Source organism: Chelonia mydas, chromosome 11 (genome assembly GCF_015237465.2).
Source record: "Chelonia mydas isolate rCheMyd1 chromosome 11, rCheMyd1.pri.v2, whole genome shotgun sequence".
NCBI lineage: Eukaryota > Metazoa > Chordata > Testudines > Cheloniidae > Chelonia > Chelonia mydas.
This window is the reverse complement of record NC_051251.2, coordinates 17951058-17966582: the sequence shown is the minus strand read 5'-3', so window position 1 is coordinate 17966582 and position 15525 is coordinate 17951058. Positions and strand designations below refer to the sequence as shown.

Sequence of the window (15525 nt, the reverse complement as noted above, 5' to 3'; positions counted from 1 at the left end):
GCTTTCTTCTGGCAAGTCGCAGAAGCTACTAGATCGCAGGCCCTGGTTCTCATGGGAGACTTCAATCACCCTGATATCTGCTGGGAGAGCAATACAGCAGTGCACAGACAATCCAGGAAGTTTTTGGAAAGTGTAGGGGACAATTTCCTAGTGCAAGTGCTGGAGGAACCAACTAGGGGCAGAGCTCTTCTTGAGCTGCTGCTCACAAACTGAGAAGAATTAATAGGGGAAGCAAAAGTGGATGGGAACCTGGGAGGCAGTGACCATGAGATGGTCAAGTTCAGGATCCTGACACAGGGAAGAAAGGAGAGCAGCAGAATACAGACCCTGGACCTCAGAAAAGCAGACTTTGACAACCTCAGGGATCTGATGGGCAGGATCCCCTGGGAGAATAACATGAGGGGGAAAGGAGTCCAGGAGAGCTGGCTGTATTTTAAAGAATCCTTATTGAGGTTACAGGGACAAACCATCCCGATGTGTAGAAAGAATAGTAAATATGGCAGGCGACCAGCTTGGCTTAACAGTGAAATCCTTCCTGATCTTAAACACAAAAAAGAAGCCTACAAGAAGTGGAAGATTGGACAAGTGACCAGGGAAGAGTATAAAAATATTGCTCGGGCATGCAGGAGTGAAATCAGGAAGGCCAAATCACACCTGGAGGTGCAGCTAGCAAGAGACGTTAAGAGCAACAAGAAGGGTTTCTTCAGGTATGTTAGCAACAAGAAGAAAGTCAAGGAAAGTGTGGGCCCCTTACTGAATGAGGGAGGCACCCTAGTGACAGAGGATGTGGAAAAAGCTAATGTACTCAATGCTTTTTTTGATTCTGTCTTCACGAACAAGGTCAGCTCCCAGACTGCTGCACTGGGCAGCACAGCATGGGGAGGAGGTGACCAGCCCTCTGTGGAGAAAGAAGTGGTTCGGGATGATTTAGAAAAGCTGGATTAGCACAAGTCCATGGGGTCGGATGTGCTGCATCCGAGAGTGCTAAAGGAGTTGGCAGATGTGATTGCAGAGCCATTGGCCATTATCTTTGAAAACTCATGGCGATCAGGGGAGGTCCCGGACGACTGGAAAAAGGCTAATGTAGTGCCCATCTTTAAAAAAGGGAAGAAGGAGGATCCTGGGAACTACAGACCAGTCAGCCTCACCTCAGTCCCTGGAAAAATCATGGAGCAGGTGCTCAAGGAATCAATTCTGAAGCACTTAGAGGAGAGGAAAGTGATCAGGAACAGTCAGCATGGATTCACCAAGGGCAAGTCATGCCTGACTAATCTAATTGCCTTCTATGATGAGATAACTGGCTGTGTGGATGAAGGGAAAACAGTGGACGTGTTGTTCCTTGACTTTAGCAAAGCTTTTGACACGGTCTCCCAGAGTATTCTTGCCAGTAAGTTAAAGAAGTATGGGCTGGATGAATGGACGACAAGGTGGATAGAAAGCTGGCTAGGTAGTTGGGCTCAACGGGTAGTGATCAATGGCTCCATGTCTAGTTGACAGACGGTATCAAGTGGAGTGCTCCAAGGGTTGGTCCTCGGGCCGGTTTTGTTCAATATCTTCATTAATGATCTGGAGGATGGTGTGGATTGCACCCTCAGCAAGTTTGCAGGTGACGCTAAAGTGGGAGGAGAGGTAGATACGTTGGAGGGTAGGGATAGGATACAGAAGGCCCTAGACAAATTAGAGGATTGGGCCAAAAGAAATCTGATGAGGTTCAACAAGGACAAGTGCAGAGTCCTGTACTTAGGACAGAAGAATCCCATGCACCGCTACAGACTAGGGACCGAATGGCTAGGCAGCAGTTCTGCAGAAAAGGACCTTGGGGTTACAGTGGATAAGAAGCTGGATATGAGTCAACAGTGTGCCCTTGTTGCCAAGAAGGCCAATGGCATTTTGGGATGCATAAGATGGGGCATTGCCAGCAGATCGAGGGACGTGATTGTTCCCTTCTATTCGACATTGGTGAGGCCTCATCTGGAGTACTGTGTCCAGTTTTGGGCCCCACACTACAAGAAGGATGTGGAAAAATTGGAAAACGTCCAGCGGAGGGCAACAAAAATGATTAGGGGACTGGAACACATGACTTATGAGGAGAGGCTGAGGGAACTGGGATTGTTTAGTCTGCGGAAGAGAAGAATGAGGGGGGATTTGATAGCTGCTTTCAACTACCTGAAAGGGGTTCCAAAGAGGATGGATCTAGACTGTTCTCAGTGGTAGCAGACGACAGAACAAGGAGTAATGGTCTCAAGCTGCAGTGGGAGAGGTTTAGGGGTTGGATATTAGGAAAAACTTTTTCACTAGGAGGGTGGTGAAACACTGGAATGTGTTACCTAGGGAAGTGGTGGAATCTCCTTCCTTAGAAGCTTTTAAGGTCAGGCTTGACAAAGCCCTGGCTGGGATGATTTAGTTGGGGATTGGTCCTGCTTTGAGCAGGGGGTTGGACTAGATGACCTCCTGTGGTCCCTTCCAACCCTGATATTCTATGATTCTATCTCTCTTTAGCAAACTAAGATACTCTCCATTAAAATTTTTACTTCAAGGGAAAATGAACTCGAATTAAAAAAATCCTAAGTGACTATAGTAAGAAGCCTATTTCAGGCTACATATAAAAACAGTTTAATTTAATTTGAAGCATAAATTTGTAATATCGGCCCAGTTGTAGATAGGTATTGCAACATTAGGCCTTTAATCCTCTCTAGCCCCTGGCATTAGCAGTTTAACATTATGAGCTGACTGGCTCTAAAAAAAGAAATCCACAGAACAGCTTGAAATGTTAATGTCCCTCCCCAACTCTGAGAATACTGAATCTCTGTGCAATCATAGAATCACAGGGTTAGAAAGGACTGCAAGGGTCATCTAGTCTAACCCCCTGCCAAGATGAAGTATTTGTTATGTCTAAATCATCCAAGGCAGATGGCTTTCCAGCCTCCTTTTGAAAACCTCCAGTGAAGAAGCTTCCACAACCTCCGAAGGCAATCTGTTCCATTTTCTTGCTGTTCTTACAGTTAGGAAGTTTGTCCTAAAATTTAATCTAAATCTGCTATGCTATAGTTTGAACCCACTGCCTCTTGTCCTGCCCTCTGTGGAAAAAGAATAACTTTTCTCCATCTTTTTTATGGCAGCCATTCTGAAGACGGCTATCATATTCCCCTCTGAATCGCCTCTTTTCCAAACTAAACATACCCATTTCCTTCAGCCTTTGCTCATATGGCTTGCATTCCATCCCTTTGATCATCTTTGTCACTCACCTCTGGATCCTTTCCAGTTTCTCTACATCCTTTCTATACACTGGTGACCAAAGTTAGACACAGTACTCCATCTGAGGCCTAACCAGCACTGAGTAGAGCAGTACTATTACCTCCTGTGATTTGCATGCTACGCCTCTGTTTATACAACCTAAAATTGAATTTGCTTTGTTTGCTGCAGCATCACATTGCTGACTCATGCTGAGGCTGTGATACACCACAACTCCCAGATCCTTCTCAGAAGTGCTGCTGCCAAGCCAGTATTCCCCCATTCTGTATTTGTGCAATAAAAGTTAAATGTTGATATTAGAAATAGCAGCAAATTTCTCCTTCAAAATAGCAAGTGCACTGCAAGCAGCTCCTTCTAAGACATGTCTAGCAAACAAATATTTGAAGGAAACTTTTTTGATTACAAAAAACAGTGTTATGGAGAAAATGTAAAAATGGAAATAATTCTCAACAAAACTAGGCTATACAATTTTAAACTAGTTACACACACACACAAACTAGTTAAAATTGTATATAATAAAATTTATATATAAAATAAAACACAGTACATTTCCTTCTAGATGAAAAACTGTCATTCTAAGTTTCACCTCAGAAGACGTTCAAGAAACAACTTCCTGAAAATAGGGCCTTGCGGACACATTACATTTATTAAATTGCACACAGGAAATTTTAATAATTTTTGAGAAACATTGACAGTTAAACTGAACCCTTAAAATTAGCTTAAGCAGATACCTGGCTCAACCATTAACTAAAGGATTTGAAATGTCACTAACAATTCTACTGTGCCTTGTTTTTAGTGAGATATGGAGAACAGTATAGTTGTATGGATAAGGAATTCACTACCTCCCCTAAATTGATGCCATGCATTGCTGAAAAATTTTGCATCTATTCTGTGTTCTGTTTATTTAGAGTAAGCTGCATGGGAAAAAAAAAAGACCATGTTTTTATATTTTGGCAGCACTGGGCACCATCAACACAATCAAACAAATACACCATCACCAGTTGGGCACTAATTTGAAAATCTTACAGATCTAATGGTAAGTATTTCTTATCCATATTTAAGCTATGCTTCTTCAATGTAGCCCAAATAGTCAGGAAATCAATGTATAACTTTCACACAAATGAGTAATAGTACAATTGAAATAATAAAATTTAAATTAACTCATGAAAATCATATCTGATGCGTTTCAAAAGCAAAGCTTAAAGGAGTGTGACACATTTCCATTAACTCATTCTCATTCTGCTCTAATCTACAAATCCTTTCCATTACAGGCAGCTTATTATTTGTGAAAAGGCTACAACAATCTGTCAGAATACTTTGTAAGTGTAGATATGTAACAAATGTTGCATGTCAAATTGCATCAAAAGTCCAACAGAAGCAATCAAGCATCTGGGAACTGAAGGCTGCATTTTTAAATGCATGTGGACCAAGTGTGTTTGGAAAATGCTCACCCATTTAACCCAGGCAGAGTTTTGAACTGGGTGCAGGGAGAAGGCTTCCTTACCCCCCATGTAATATGGTGTTGGACTACTAGGTTAGGAAGTCAGACTGCTTACTCTCACCCTTTAGGTTCCTTGCAGAGTCTGAAGGGGATCAAGGAATGTTTGCTTCCTTATTAATAGATTTATAGATTCCAAGGCCAGAAGGGAACAGTGTGACCATCTAGTCTGACCTCCTGTGTTAAACAGGACATAGAACTTTCCCAAATAATTCCTAGTGCAGATCTTTTAGGAAGACATCCAATCTTGATTTAAAAATTGTGAGTGACGCAGACTCCACCATGACCCACGATAACTTGTTCCAACAGTTAATTACTCTCCTTGCTAAAAATGTACGCTTCATTTCCAGTCTGAATTTGTCTAGCTTCTACTTTCAGCTACTGGCTCATGTTATTCCTTTCTCTGCTACAGTGCAGATATTTATAGACTGTAAATCAGGGGTTCTCAAACTGGGGGCCAGGACCCCTCAGGAGGTCATGAGGTTATTACATGGGGGTTTGCGAGCTGTCAGCGCCCAACCCAAACCCCGCTTTGCTTCCAGCATTTATAATGGTGTTAAATATATTAAAAAGTGTTTTTAATTTATAAGGGGGAATCACACTCAAGAGGCTTGCTATGTGAAAGAAGTCACCAGTACAAAAGTTTGAGAACCACTGCTGTAAATCAAGTCACCCCTTAACCTTCTCTTTAGTAAGCTAAAAAGATTGAGCTTTTTGAGTCTGTCGTTATAAGGAATATTTTCTAATCCTTTAATCATTGTTGTGGCTCATCTCTGAACCCTCTACAGTGTATCAACATCCTTCTTGACCTGTGGATACCAGAACTGGACACAGTATTCCAGTAGCAGTTGCACCAGTGCCAAATACAAAGATAAAATAATTTCTCTACTCCTACTTGAGATTCCCCTGTTTATACATCCCATAAATCACATTAGCTCTTTTGGTCACAGTGTCACACTAGGAGCTCATGTTCTGCTCATTATCCACCACAATCCCAAAATCTTTTTCAGAATCACTGCTTTCCATGAGAGAGCCCCTCCATCCCAGGTATGGCCTACGTTCTTGCTTGCACACAATTTACCAAGCCATCCAGATCATGCTAAATTAGTGACCTGCCCTCTCTATTATTTTATCACTCCCCTAAGGCAGAAGGGGCTTCAGAGTTGAGTACAGAGTGATGGAAAGTACAGCTGAGCCAAACACAATATCAGAGGCAGAGTCGTGAGTTATAGCACAATGTTCGGTGAATGTATGTATAAATGCCCAAGTAGCACCTCTACAGATTTTAATGATTGGCACATTTTCCAGGAAGGCCATGGAAGTGGCGATAGACCTTGTAGAATTAGTGCATATAAGCAAAGGTGGTTGACTGTTACAAGATTGGTAACAAGAGTAAATGCAGTCTGATATCCACTTAGAAAGTCTCTAGTTAGAGATAGCCTACCTTTTTGATATGTCTGCTAGTGAGATGGATCACATATTGGGTCTTTCTGAAAGATTTTTTTGTCTTGTCTATATAGAAGACCAGAGCTCTCTTGACATCCAGGGTGTGCAGCAGGGCATTTGGGGATTTAGATACAGTTGGGGATGGAAGACTGGCAAGCGAATGGGCTGATTGAGATGGAACATGGAAGAAAGCTTAGGTAAGATTTTGGAGTGTGGCCGCAGCATGACACTGTCCTTAAAAAACCCTGAGTTCGGGGTATGCCATCAGGGCCCCTATTTCTCCAACCCATCATTCCAACGTGATGGCTATCAGGAATGCTGTCCTCATTGACAAATGGAGAAGTGAGCAGGTAGCCAGAGGTTCGAAGGACTGTCTTGTTAGGCATTTAAGGACCAGATTGAGGTCCCATACTGGGGTAGGGCAGTGGACTGGCAGACAGAGGTTTCCCAGCTCTCTAAGGAATCTCACTGTGCTTGGGTAGGCAAAGACGGAACAGCCCTCTATTGAAGGTGAAAAGCCATAATGGGTGCCAGGTGGACTCTTATGGAGCTCGTCGATAGATCCGAGGTTTTCAGAGGTAGGGTGTAGTCTAGTGATGAGGTCATCGGTGTAAGTTGTCTGTAGTCACACCAACTGGCAAGCAATGTCCACTTTTGAGAATGCATGTAATGAGTAGATTGTTTTCTACTGTGTAATAGTGCTCTTTTTACATCTCCTGAGCAGGCTGTCTCTCTTCCCATGAGCCATCGACCAACCATGCTTTGAGATGAAGCATCATGAGACTGGGATGGAAAATCTTCCTGCCCTCCTGGGAAAGGAGATGGGGAGTGGTGTAGAGAGTAATTGGAGGGCAACCAGACAGCTGTATCGTTTGCCTGGGCCAGGTCAGAACTATTAGAATGTCTCTGGCTCTTTCTTTATTTTGAGCATAACTGACTTTTAGGGGAGCCATCGGGAATGCATACAGTAGGGCTGACAACTACTGAAGGTGAAAAGCATCCCCTTAGGATTGGTGACCCAATCTACCTCTCAAGCAGAAGGGTGCATTTTTTGTTTGATGCCGTGGAGACAAGTCTATCCGAGGGGGAGCATCCCATTGACAGGATATCTGGTGCAATGTGTCGGGGTCTATTTCCCACTTGTGATCTTGGAAGAAGTGTCTGCTGAGTGCATCCGCAGTCACGTTCTGAATGCCTGGGAGACAGGACGTTGAGATAGTGATTTAGTTTTGTATGCATTAGTTCCAGAGTCTGACAGCCTCAGTACAAAGGGAAGGGGATCTTGCTCCTCTTTGGCAACTGATGTAAAACACGTGATATATTGTCCATCATGATCTTTCTGTGTTTACCCTTGATTAGTGGTAGGAATCGGTGACAGGCATATTTGATCGTTCTGAATCCAAGGAGATTGACGTGTAGTATTGTCTCTTGATGCTTCCACTTGCCCTGGATCGTGTAAGCATTGAGACTGCTGGGGGAGGATGTGCAAAGGGAACTCCTGTGCACATGTTGTGATGGTCCTTCCACCCGTCGACAGATTGTTTCACAATGGTAGGTACGGAAAGAAGCATACTGCCTGGTGGGTGAACAGCCAGTCTGGAGTCACCCTTGAAGGCAGTGCATTCGAAGTCTGGCATGTTCTGTCACGAAGATGGTGGTTGCTATATGCCCCAGGAATGGACTATGGTTTGGGGGCTGAACTGAATTGTGTTTGCTATGCTGGAAAGAGCCACAAACCCGTACCAAGGAAGGTAGGCTCTTACTGTCACTGAATTGAGATGTGCCGCTCTGAACTCTAGGTTCTGTACTGTGGCCAAGGGGGATTTTTGTATGTTCAGTTGTTGGCACAATTCAAGGAAGAGGCCTATGGCTTCAGAAGTTGCCTGCAATGTTAGTTCCAGAGAGCGGCCTTTCAGCAACCCATCGTCCAGGTAACGGAATATTAAAATACCTTTCCTGCAGAGCGAAGCTGTGCTGCTACTATCAACATGACCTTCAAAAAGACCCTCAGGGCAGATGATAAGCCAAAGGGGAGCACTTGGTACTGTAAGTGGTCCTGGCCAACAATAAAATGGAGGAATTGTTTGCTATCCACCCATCCCGCAATGCGTAAATATGCATCTTGAAGGTTGAGCACTGAGAACCAATCCCCTTGCACAAAGGAAAGAATTATTGCTGGAAGCATCACCATTTTGAACTTCTGCGCCTTCACATGGGTGTTGAGTAGTCTCAGGTCTAGGATGGGTCTCCAAACGCTACTCTTTTCTGGTACCGGGAAGTATCTTGAATAAAACCCCTTCCCTCTGTCCTGTACAGGGATTGATTCTATAGCTCCCATTCGTAAGAGAGCATCTATTTCTTGATGAAGCATGGTCTCATGAGACGGGTCCTTGAAGAGGGACGGGGAAGGGGGATTTGTTGGTGCAAGTGAGGTAAAGTAGATTGTATAACCTGTGGAGATGATCTCCAAGACCCGTAGTAATCAACTCCCAGACTCGCCTGAAATGGTGAAGGTGGTTACTGAAGGGAGAAATGCTGATGAATCAGTGCAGCTGAAGAGGATGGTAGTTCAGACACTCGACCAACATGTCAGAGTTGCTGCTTAGAAATGGACAGGCGCGAGATGGGAGGCTCAGAAGCAGATATTTCCTTCTCTGAAACCTCTGCTTTTTCTGGTGTGGCTATGTCCTCCGGAAGGGAAGGAATTGGACGGGACAGGATCTCTGGGCTGTCTGAGACTTGCTGAGTTTTCTCTTGTATGTAGGAGCATAGATACCAAGAGAACACAAAGTCGCTCTAGAATCCTTCAAGGTTCACAGAGACTCGTCTATACTATCTGCAAACAACTTAGGTGCATCAAAAGGAAGGTCTCCAACTGTACTCTGAACTTCCTTTGGGAAATCACAGAGCCAGAGCCAAGAGGATCCTCTCATCACCACCGCTGTAGCGATCCAACTGGTGGCAGTATCAGCAGCATCGAGGGAGGCTTGAAAGGTTGTCCTGGCAAGTAGTTGGCCCTCCTCAACAATTGCCTGGAACTGCTCCCTGTGTTCCGCTGGCAGACGGTTGATGAACGAGGTTAACTTGTTATAACTGACACAGTTGTATTTTGCCAAAGCCTGGTAATTGGCAATTCTAAGCTGTAGGGATGCTGAGGAGTAAGACTTTCTCCCTGGTATGTCCAGGCATTTGTGGTCTTTGTCATGAGTCCTGGATTTAGCGTGGTGCTGCCTACCACTTTCATTCCCTGCATCCACTACCATGGAGTGAGGTGAGGGATGGGAAACTAAAACCTCCAAATCCTTTGCTGGAACATAATACTTCTTTTCCATTCTTTTGCCTGTAGGCAGAATAGAATCTGGGGTGTGCCAAATGATCTTTGCTGGATCTAGAAGAGCCTCATTGACAGGTAAGGCTACATGGACCAATGAGGGTGAGTGAAGAATGTCAAGTAGCTTATGATGAGACTCTGTAACCTCCTTGAGGGGAATCCGCAAGGAGTCTCTGTCCCTTTTGACCAGGTCCTGGAAGTGTTTAAAATTAGCCACCAGGGATCAGGAGATGTTGACCGGCGGGAGGAGATTCCTTCACTGGTTCTGAGATTGCTCAAAGGATTCCTCTGGAGGATCAGATCTACTAGAGGAAATAGGTGATGCAGGTTGCTCCTCTCTGTGATGGGTACTAGATGCTCGAGGGAGGGCGGGGGGTACGTGGCTCTGCGTGCTGCCCCTCTCTGCAAGCACTGCCCCTGCAGCTCTCCCAACCAATGGAAGCTGCCAGGGTGGTGCTTGCAGGCAGAAGCAGCATGCAAAGGGAGACCCCTCTGTTCCCCGACCCCCGTGGCCGTGCTGGCCGCTTCTGGGAGCAGCATGTGGCCTTAGCAGCAGCCATGCTGCACCGTCGGAGATCGCAATCAACTGGGAGATCCTCTAAGATCGACCGGTTGGTGACCATTGTACTAGATCATTACTGTCAATACTATAATAGTTCAGAAAAACTCAGGTATGCAGACTTTACAAATTACGGCAAAAAACAGAATCGAAAATAGATTTGTACAGTTACTAGCTAGATGAAGATGAATATTTAAAAATGTATTTGGTATATACCAGATCACACCCCAAGCGTTACAGTTCGATAAACCCACAAAACTTTACTAAGTTTTCTTTTTGGTCTCTCTCTCATATTAATATCCTTTGCTTACCTAAAAAGTTTAATCTATTCTCTGGCACAGATAGGTTTAGCACCATTTGTGAGTGCAACAATGCTGAACTATTTTATAATACACTCTATTCTGAACTGCAAAAAGAGAGATGGCCCAGAGCTGAGAGGCTCCCAACAATGGAGTGTAACTCAGATACATTTTTCTCACCATGTGAAAAGCTCACTGGAAAAGCTCTTGTAAATGAGAGAAACACCTTTAGAATGGATTCCCTCCACTGTGAAATTCATGGAAGCAGAAAATATAGCACTGTGCTCCCAATAAGCTTCTTTTAACCATACTGCTGTGTAAACTGCAGCATGAGAAAGTTACTAAGTCTGCTTGCTTAACACAGCCTGCACAATAACTGAACAGGATTTCTGTTTTAGAGATTGTTACACTCTGCAGCCAAATGTTAATAAGACACTCCTTATGTTATTACAGCTGTATGGAAACTGGAAGTTCTATTCTGCAGGGAATTTCTCATTTCTAAAAAAAAATTTGTTCAGAAACAGAATGGAAAGTTGGGAGTCATGAAATTTTCCACACTAGGGGTGGAGTGGACATGAGAGATGCATGATGGACATTTTCAGAGAATTCTGTTTTGGAAGAACGAAAATTGAATTTTGTAAAAAATTTCCAATCTGAACTCCCCAACTGCCTTCCTGGCAGCCCAGGGAGTCTAGGAGCCTGGGTTAGGCAGGAAAGCTTTGAGAGAATCCCCATGTTCCCAGTGGAACATTTCAATTCCGTCCAATCAGCATTTTCCAAAGGGAAACTGTTCAGTCAGAAAATTTGAGGTCTAGTTGTTGTTATGCACTACATCAACCACACACTTAAGCTAGCCATTTTATAAGTTCTCCCTATTTGAAAAATGCCTCTTTTGAAAGCCATTTTCAAATTCTGGTCTATAAGCCGCACAATATAGAGGCAGCTTCAAGCTCTTGATGATGATTGTGAGCAACTAAACTATTTCAGACGTTTCAACCATATATTTGGGGCTTGCAAAGCAGTGATCAAAAATCACACTTTAGTGGTCATCTACTGGTTCTTGGAATGTGTTGCAGAAATTGGATCTAGTTTGAGATGGAAAAAATTTGAGGGTGCTCCATACTGACATATTTGTGGGCATCTGTATTTCATGATGGACTTAATTATAATTTGTAGTGATCTCTGACTTTTCAAGGACAGAATCCTTGTTTGAGACTTTGCACGAACTGGGAAGTACAATACTGGAGTTCACAGCTATGAAAGAATGTGGTTGGCCCTTTATGTCTGAAAACTCATGCTTAGAAATGGAACTTTTGAAGGTAAAAGTGTCTCTGAAGGTTTATTATTATTATTTTAGAGGCAAAGGTGAAAAAAATAGCAGGTTTATACTTGAAGCTGCAATGGAACATATAGATACCAGGTTCACCATTGGCTATAGCAGTCATCATTTTAGTGCTTTTGGTGTCCTGACTATACACTATGATCTAGTGAGCGGAGAAACATAACTGAACCATTAATTTGCTAGACCACTTTATACAGGTATTGCATAAGAAGGGAGGAGGAAAGTGGCTTCTTCTAGTGCCTACACTTAAATAGGATTAGAGCCACAACCAGGGAATGTGCACATGCATGTTAGGAGATTTGTTAAACTACCAGATCATGTCTTTCAGGATATATTGCTTTTGGGAAAAATACTGTTCTCACTGTCCTTTAGCAATGCAATATTAGAATGTGGGGTTTCCATGATTAACTTGATACAAACAAGCCAGCCCACCAAGATGCAACAAACCAGCTGACGCAGACACAAGTGAATAGTCAAAGTGAAGGTGTTTTATAATCATGTCAAGCTATTCTCTCCTGCCCTGCAGGAAAGCCAGGAACAAAATATTCAAATGCACAGTCACAGTGAACACTAACAGCAAACACTAGCGGAGGACTAATTTAGTACTGTGATCAGATCACATACAGATGTCAAGTCAGGTGACCAGTCACTATATTATTGATGAGATACTAATCCTAGATATTAGATTTTTTTAATTCAAATCTGACTACTTTATAAATCTCAGTTAACATTCTCAATCTCAGGCTGCTGTTATTTATTTTTTATTAAAGCAAGTGTAAAGCTAAATATATCAGAGTGACTAAATGTCAGACATACTAAAAATAAGAGAAATGACAACCCACATCATAAGAGCCCATATTATCAACAAGCAATCTCATTTGGTCATGACATAGCAAGACATTTCATTTTAATTGACTTATTTGAGAATAAGACTAGACCCTAAAAATCGGGACAACAAAATCTGATATCTTCGCTACCTGTCATCAGTTTTTTAAATGTTAGCCTGGCTGCGTACAAGCAAGCAAATCCTTTGTTTAAGAGAGCTTTGATAATTATGAAATATCAATTTATTAAATAAGAAACATGGAAAATATTTGAAAAATAGAAAGACTAATATATTTGGAAAATGTCACCAATATAAATGTAAAGATCCAATTTAAAGAAGCAAAGATTATATTTGAAGAGATTATTTAAAAGCAGATGTAATAGGCTAGCATTTCAATACCGGTCTCTCAAGAACCTACAGCTGTTAAACACCATCATTTGAGAAATATAGTGAACTCTCAAAACTACAGTGTCAGGGAAGAATCAAAGCATAGCAATAACGTAGAAACCCTTTCAAACTCTCACGAACTGTACATTTTTGCAAGGTGCATTGCAGGGATCCAACATTTTTAAAGACTTCAGTACTTTGGCACAATGATAGTGACATTTTATATTACTTCTTTCATCCAGACAGATCTCATGAGCACTTTACAACTACAGTGCCTTCCATTTAATTCAGTCACTAATCAATCTGATCAATGTAATTTGGATCAAAATATTAGAAGCCAAATCACACAAAAACAAAACCCAACTCCCACCTTTTATTTTGACAGTTACTAGGCTATCGTTATTAGATGATTCAATAATAGCTATGTAAAACTGCTTAATGAAAACTAGGATTTTTAGTGTAATACAAGTAAAAAGAGCCCTAGGAAGACTCATGTTACTGAAGAATGATTAGAGGTAAAAACTGTTATTTAGTTATAAGAAGTTATAAACAGTATCATGTGCTCTGCAAGTTGTGATAAGCATCCTGGAAGTTAAATAAGCAGTTGAACATGATTTCTGTTTTAACCAGCGAAGAGAACAAATTTAACTGGAGAGATTTATGCTCAGGTTATTATTAAAATGTCAATATTTACCCACAGTGGAATCCATGATTAACACAGTAATTTCATGTTCTAAATACAGGGGAAAGCTGTGGTGACCTCAGGTACATTGGTGTGGCACATATAAGTACATGCTGACTTTTTAAATAGTAACATTGTGTGTGTAGGCACAAAGAACACATACAGAGTGGTTGTCTTTTAAGAGAGTCATAATTTTCCCAAAGCCGCTGCACAGAAATGCAAGGCTACCACTGTTTTCCCCTATACTTTGAATAAGAGATCTCTGTGGTAGACTGCATAGCATGACTGAAAGGAGTTTACTTTTTAATGGCTTCTGTTGTAACAGTGCACAGCAACAAATCATCAACAGTGGGGAAAAAAAAGTGGAAAGGCTCCATACATTCCATTTTGCAAATTTAAAATCACGAAACGTTTCCTTCACAAACCCACTGACTGAAAATTACACATTTTATTTGAACCTGATCCACTAACAAGTTTCTATGCTTCAAATTATCCTCCTAAAAATGTGTTTATTATATCCTGCATAAAACTGTCCAAGGGTAAGGGAACTGGATGGTAAATTGAAAAAAAAAAAGTGTTCTAACCTCTGGAGAAAAAAGTTTATTTAACTGTGTACACTGCTCTTATCTTAACTTTAGTTCAAATGCAGACTATGGGACCATAGGCAAAAAGAACACTCTAAAAGTCTCTCTCTCTCTCTCTGCTCATGTGGAGCTGAGGAAGTAACTGAATGGGGAATTAAATGCTTTTTATCACTATAGAGGGATGTGACTCCAGGTTAAAGTAATTGCTAGGGCAGTGTATGAGAGCCTGCAGTCCAGTTGTCAGATAGCACCTAGCTTTTAAATTGTGGATTTAAAAATGAACTACATTCTCACAGATGATAATCTCTTTGCTGTGCTTTTCAGTTACAAAAAAGGAAAAATGAGTTTAATGATGTTTTGAACCTGGTTTTAAGATCTCTCTCCTAGGCTGGATGGCATGAGCCAAGTTTTCTATAAGTGGCTGCTAGTTTGTCAAGCGCATGCACAGTTGTTAGGGCATTCTTAGGTGCTTGTACATACCCAAAGGCCAGGTTAAATTCCTTTTTATTTGGCCGTGTGTTTCTAAAGCCCCTTAATGCAGGTGTCAACTAATGGCAAGATGGCATTTGAGTTCAAGTACAGTAATTCTTTAGTGGTTTTAGCGTTTTTTCCTCTTGGCAATAAGCTTACTTTTGTTTCTCTCAGCAGAAACTGCAAATCCCGCCCACTAAGTATGCCATGGTTTTTCACGTAGCTGGGCATATGGACAGTACTTGTCCCGTGGACGGTTCCATGGACTTCCATGTAGGTATGAATGATGTCCAAATAAGCCTTCTTATCCTATAAAATGAAACAAAATTTGTTTTAGTCTTTACAAACTTTAAGAAGTGATGCTGTCCCAATCAGAACTGGTTATCTACCTAAACAATGTCCCAAAGCCCTAAATGAAAGGTCAGTGTTTCTCATCTTTCATAACCACATCTTTGACACAAGACTTGATAGTGTATTATGTGATTAGCATTTTAAGTCTTAATTTCTAAAAGTTTTGTGCTAGTTTGCAATACAGACAGCCTGCTCCTGTTCCACAGAAATCAATAGGAAAATGTCCTGTTAATTTCAGTGGGGCACAATCTGGCCCCCAAACTGTAGTAACTAAGACAATACATGTTTACAAGACAGAAGTTGAATTGAAAACATTTCTATACATAATAAACTCAATTTTGTAACCCACACTAGTGGTGATGCACACTTACTCCACTTTCATTGGATTACTTATGCAAAGTCGTGCAAACAACAGTTGCACAGTTCGGCCTAAAAATAATAGCTTCCTGCAAACTGGTTAGAAGAGTTGTTGAGGTTTTTCTGTCAGGAACTCAATA

At 41.9% G+C, this 15525-nt stretch overlaps 1 protein-coding gene across 7 annotated transcripts in view; it reads right to left on the bottom strand.

Moving 5' to 3' along the window:
- The window catches only part of MGAT5 (alpha-1,6-mannosylglycoprotein 6-beta-N-acetylglucosaminyltransferase), a 222901-nt gene that overhangs the window by 22381 nt on the left and 184995 nt on the right, over nucleotides 1-15525 (bottom strand). For all 7 annotated transcript variants that reach the window (XM_037912307.2, XM_037912309.2, XM_043525076.1 and 4 more), the window contains one exon: nucleotides 14837-14986. In XM_037912307.2, the coding sequence (XP_037768235.1) occupies nucleotides 14837-14986 (150 nt within the window). The remainder of the gene's footprint in view (nucleotides 1-14836; nucleotides 14987-15525) is intronic.